We start from the raw sequence: 5,922 nt of genomic DNA on the forward strand, positions 1-5,922 counted from the left end.
ACCATTCTTAGCTCATATGTCTTCATCATAGCCAGCATCCTCCGCATTCGCTCCACTACCGGCAGGTCCAAAGCCTTCAACACTTGCAGCTCCCATATCTCAGCTGTTGCTGCGTTCTTTGGTTCTGCTGCATTCATGTATCTGCAGCCCTCATCAGTCAGCTCCGTGAACCAAGGGAAACTGTCTTCAGTGTTTTGTACTACTCTTGTGCCTATGCTGAACCCCCTGATCTACAGCCTGAAGAATAAAGATGTGAAAGGTGCCCTAAGGAATTTCTTCAAAAAAAAAAAAAAAAGAAATTTCTTTTGAAAAATAGCTAGATTTAAAAAGCTTACTATGTCTGTAGTTTTGGCAAGGAAACTGATACAGCACTGCATGTTCACGATTCATGAGTTTACTGTTGGTACTCATTTGGACAGAAGGTACAAATGTACAAAGGCGGACTGGGTTGAGTAGACCAGGTACATATGGAAGAAACAGTTGTGAGATAGCCCACAATCTTCCTGTTCAAAGTTATTTCTATTACCACTACATAAGTTTTCACTATGAATTTTTTCTTTTTTTTTCTTTTCTGTTGCCTTCATTTCTTTCTCTTTTTTTTGAGACAGGGTATCGCTATGTAGTTCTGGCTGGCTTGAACTCATTATATAGCTCAGGCTGGCCTCGAACTACCAATGATCGTCCTATCATAAACGCCTTATTGCTTGGGTTAGAGGCACGTCTAATCACTCCTGGAATATTTCATGTTTTAAAAATAATCATAGTGCATTACTATCTTATAATCATCCACAACTGTGAACATATATTTAAAAGCAAGTTATAAACCTTTCTTTAATTGTATATCTCTTCTTTTTATTTTTTTACTTGTTAATAATTATCTGTACAATCTTAAGACCTTTAAATTCCTCCATATGATTAATTATGCTTTATACCTATTGAACATTCCTCTTTTAATGCAATACTTTTCTATCTTTATTCACTAAATAAATATATTTGCTTAGCATCTTATCTTCTCAGTTTGTGTGTACTTAGGTTTTATACTAAGTATATTTCCAAACATTTCTGAAATTATGATTTATAAAAAAAATAACTTTTACCTTTTTTGAATACATAAAAATATAACCCCTGATATTACTAAATGTGTAAAGCTGTATTAGGTAATATGTGGTCCTGTAATACATGATAAGACTGGTCCTACCCACAAGGCAATGACAGTATGTTGAAGATACTAACTCTAATGGAGACATATGGTTATATTCCATAAAGTTTTAATTACACTTAGGCGACCCTCTTTGCTTTGCAGCTTTGAGATGATGTTATCACCTCTATTTTCCAAAAAATAACAATGCTGGAAACATCACAGTATCTGATATCAACACCCACTATGAAGCCATAGTAACTAAAATCTCAGATATTTGCATAAAATTAGGCCTATTGACCAAGGGAGCTGAATACAAGACCTAGAACTAACTCCCAAGACCTAGAACTTCTCTCCCTTCACTGAGGGAAATGTAAGGTTCTTGATGAAACAGTGCTGGGAAAACTAGATATTTACAAGTAGAAGATATAAACTAGGTCACTGGATCTCCCCTGATATAATAAAGACAAATATTACATGTTTTCTGTCATCTATGGAAAAAAAGATGACCTGAAAGTAGAAGAAGGACTGCTATTGTCTAAAAGGGAGTAAGGGCTGGTTGAGAAAGGGAACCCACAAAATAAAGAAAAGGTTTGAGAAAAGTAATCAAAGCTGCCCAATTGCTAATATAAAATACCACAGTGAAACTCATTAAATTGTACAGTTAATGTATGTTGACATTTATAATCCTAGCAAAACTTAAAAGGATGTCTGCAGCTAATTGCAAAAGTAGCTTTATGAATCAGATAAAGGTCTAAATTTAAAAGAATTTCATCTACTCCAAAGAATATTTAGCTAAGAAAATGTATTGCAATAATATCTCCAAGTTATATGACATTTAGTTACTATTGAATATAAAAAATTTTTATGACATATAAGTTCTCACTGCCCTCAATATTTCTCTTTTATTTTTAGAAGAGAAACAATCCTCCTCTCTCCATAATTCTCTTTGGTAGTCCTCACAGGTCACTAGTAATATCTAAAAGAGATTGACATGAATAAAATAATAAATAAAAATAAAAAAGAATTCATATAGGGGCTCAGTGAAAGCTGCTTTTATTCCGTGAACAAATTAAAATGTTCCAAGAAGTAGTAATTTAAGAAAATATATTAATTTAAGAAAAATTAACAGAATCAATGAAAACATAAACTTCAATGACCTCAATTCATTCCCCTTAGTATTTTTCCCTTTGAGACACCACTTTAGGGTATTCTTTTAAATTCTTCAAATTTTCCTGAAATTTTGAATGTTAAGGTCTGAAAATGAAACTCACTGGAGTTCTGGTATTGCTCACATTCTTTTTTTAAATCCTATTTTAACAAGAACTGAATTACACATATGTGACCGTATTCAAAACTTGAGAACCAATGGGGATAAAGAGAAATGCATAATTGTTTCTTTTCCCCAGAGTTGATAGATATGGGGGTAGATTCTAATGGGAGATGATTATCATTATTTCTCCTAACCAGACTCCTATACCCAGTAGATGAAATTGTCCTATCAACCTACCTTTGCATAAGGCCAAATGGTTCAGGCAGCAGTTTCATCAGATGGGATTAGTGACTCAAGCAATACTTTCAGGTGACCACAGGCTCTCATTATCAAAATTAATTTTCCTTTTAGAGCAATGAAGAACAGTCTAAAACTCTCTGGGAAGCAGAAGGGGTATGTCTGGATCCCTGTCCTTGACTTGTAAAATTCTAGACTTTTTTCCTGCATTTCTTGCACAGTGTTACCAGAGACGCAGACAGTCATTGGTTTGTCTCTCCTAGTCCTCGTCCTAAGAGTCACACTTCCTGATGAGGATAGACTATGTTATCATCTCTCTGTCTTCCACAGCATCTCTCTGTCTTCTTTTTTTAACCTTACCAAAGGAGGTGAGGGCTTTATTCAGGGACTCTTTGTCTGTATTAACTGATTTCTAAGTGTCTTCCAACATTTTTGTCAAGTGCCTTGTTGAGACTTGCACTATGGAAAACACTGTGCCAGCACTGTGTTGACTTTACAAGTTATTGTGGGAGAAAATCTAGTAAGTGACTCATAAAACACCAAATAAGTATGTGTCACCATTGAACATAAGTAACATGTTTATGTGCCAATAGAAAATAGACTTATTATCTGGAATTTTAGTATCAGAGACCTTAAAGGACTCTAGCAAATAGGATTTTATGGGATAAGCTATTAGGAGGAAGAAACTACATGAATATTATGAGTTACAGTTTAGTGTCTAACAAATGTGCTTTTGCAGATCAGCTATGTTACATGATACTTGTAATGTCATGAAAAAAATTCATTTCCTTTCTTTTCAACAGGTTGCATTGATCCTCATTCTGCACTAACACCGTAATAGTTCTGCTCCTAGGACCTATTTTTCTCATTATCTACTCTGCCCCCTGTCCCCTTCTAGATTGCAAAATTCTAAGATGTGGGAATTCTACACTATTTATTTCCATATTTTGAATGCCCCTAGTAAATATTTTGCTTGTGTTGTCACTATAAAATTTGTTGTAATTTTGTGTTTATATACACTGTAAAATATTTTATTATTAAATTTAAATTTTATTTAAATATTATTTTCTTATGTAGGGTACTTGCACAGCCTGAAAGTATGTCCTTGATAAAAGTATTTTCATTTATATTGATAATTTATGTATCCCAAGCATAAGAATGTTTATTCAGATACTGGATCATTTTTAAACTGGGCTACTTATGCTTTAAAGTGTTTTAAAATGCATTCTGAATACAGTTAAATTATTTGAATTTTTTTTTGGCTTTGTGTATTGCTTTTACCTTTCTGCATGAAGTTCTTTACAACACAATTTTCAAATTTTTTTCACAATGTGTATTTTTACTATTTTTTCTAAGTTTAGCTTCTGCTTTGGGTATCTCATCCATGAAATAACCTCAAATCTAAGGCTACACACATTTAATTGTATAGTTTTTCTCCTGTTGTTTTTAGAGTGTTCAATTTTTTGTTCATTTGTTTGCTCCAGTTTGAGTAAATTACTGGGGATGGTGTGAGAAAACATTCTGAATTAATTTTTATACTGGTACTGACAGTTGTCCATCTCAGCACCAATTTGTTGAGAAAATTATAATTTTTCCACTGAATTATCATTAAGTACTTTAAACAATTGAGTTCATCATGGACATGAGTTAATTTTTTGACTATTACCTTCATACCATTGATCTGTATGTGTATACTTGTAACAATCCCACACTTTGTTCACTGTAAATTTGTATTAAATTTATAGATAAGAAAATGTGACACTTCAAACTTGATATTTACCTTACAGGTTTGCTTTGATTACTTAAGGATCCTTTTTTTACAGAGATTTTAGGATCATCCTGTCAATATATGAAAATATCAGAGTGGAGATTTTGATAGGTGTTAAACTGAATTTCTACATCAATTTGGAGATATTTCCATTTTCACAATATTGATTCTTTTGATTAATGAAGAGATACCTTTGCATGAATGAAAGACTTTAATACTGTTAAAAATGTTTTGTAATTGCACTGCATGTGAGATAGCTTCCTTTTCCATTTTAAATTTATTCCTAAGTATTACATCCATTCATGCTATTTTAATGGATTTTTTATTATTCATTGCAAATATATAAAAATACAGTTGATTTTGTATCCAACCTTACATTTTACCATGGTGCTTAATTTGAGTTCCACTAGTATTGTGGCATAGAGTCTCTTAGACTCGTTCTCTGTCATTTCTGCAGAATGAAACAATAACGAATTATTCATTTCCAATATGGATGTTTTTGTTCAATTTTCTTGCCTGATTTTTCTAGCGAGGTTCTTTGGTATACTGTGGAATGAAAATAGGGAGTGGGAAAACTTGTATTTTTTAGTAGCCTAGGGGAAAATCTTTTGTCTTTTACCATTATGTGTGACAATGACTGTCCCTGTGTGTGTGCATGTGTGCATGCACGCGTATGTATTTGTGTGTGTGCTGCTATTTTAATAAAAAATGATTTCTTTCTCCAAGATAGTTGAGAAAATTATAAGTAATCAGATACATTTCGTGGAACACCTCAAAGCAGTTAGTAGAAAGTATTTTTTCAGTATTCATGAGGTGGATATCAATAAGCACTCTTACAGATTGAAACAAAAAACAGAGAGTTCTACGTCCTATATATTTACACATCTCTTTGAAATCTCAAGGCTGTTGACATATTTAGGTGAAAAGTTGCAGAGAACTAGAGATACCTGGATGAATAGAATAAAATTCTATCTCACATTTCTTGTTCAGACAATAAATACCCATTTCAAAATTTTCTTTCCTTCTCATAGATTTTTCAGAAAGAAATGACAAAAGGAAATCATTCTAATGTGATTGAGTTTACTCTTTCTGGGTTAACAGAGAAACCAGAGCTCCAGCTTCTCCTCTTCCACTTCTTCCTGGGAATCTATGTGTTCACAGTGGTGGGGAACTTGAGTATGATCACCCTGATCAGGCTCAGTTCTCACCTGCACACCCCCATGTACTATCTCCTCAGCAGTCTGTCCTTCATTGACCTCTGCCATTCCACTGTCATTACCCCCAAGATGCTGATCAACTTTTTGGTGAAGAAAAATGTCATCTCCTACCCTGAATGTATGACTCAACTCTACTTCTTTTTGGTTTTTGCTATCTCAGAGTGTCACATGCTGGCTGCAATGGCATATGACCGCTATGTTGCCATCTGTAACCCCTTGCTTTACAATGTTACCATGTCTTCTCAAGTCTGTTGCTGGATGGTAGCTGGCGTGTATAGCATGGGATTGG

General features: G+C 33.8%; 1 protein-coding gene and 1 pseudogene across 1 annotated transcript in view; both read left to right on the top strand.

Annotated features, from left to right (window-relative positions):
• The window catches only part of LOC102025670, a 4,099-nt pseudogene extending 613 nt beyond the window's left edge, over positions 1–3,486 (top strand).
• Positions 3,487–5,459: 1,973 nt separating this feature from the next.
• LOC102025991 overlaps positions 5,460–5,922 on the top strand; it is a gene marked incomplete at its 3' end in the record, with an annotated part of 898 nt that continues 435 nt past the window's right edge. The window contains exon 1 of the mRNA XM_005378643.2: positions 5,460–5,919. Within this exon, the coding sequence (XP_005378700.1) occupies positions 5,463–5,919 (457 nt within the window). The remainder of the gene's footprint in view (positions 5,920–5,922) is intronic.

Source organism: Chinchilla lanigera, unplaced genomic scaffold (genome assembly GCF_000276665.1).
Source record: "Chinchilla lanigera isolate Chin_1 unplaced genomic scaffold, ChiLan1.0 scaffold00011, whole genome shotgun sequence".
Classification (NCBI taxonomy): domain Eukaryota; kingdom Metazoa; phylum Chordata; class Mammalia; order Rodentia; family Chinchillidae; genus Chinchilla; species Chinchilla lanigera.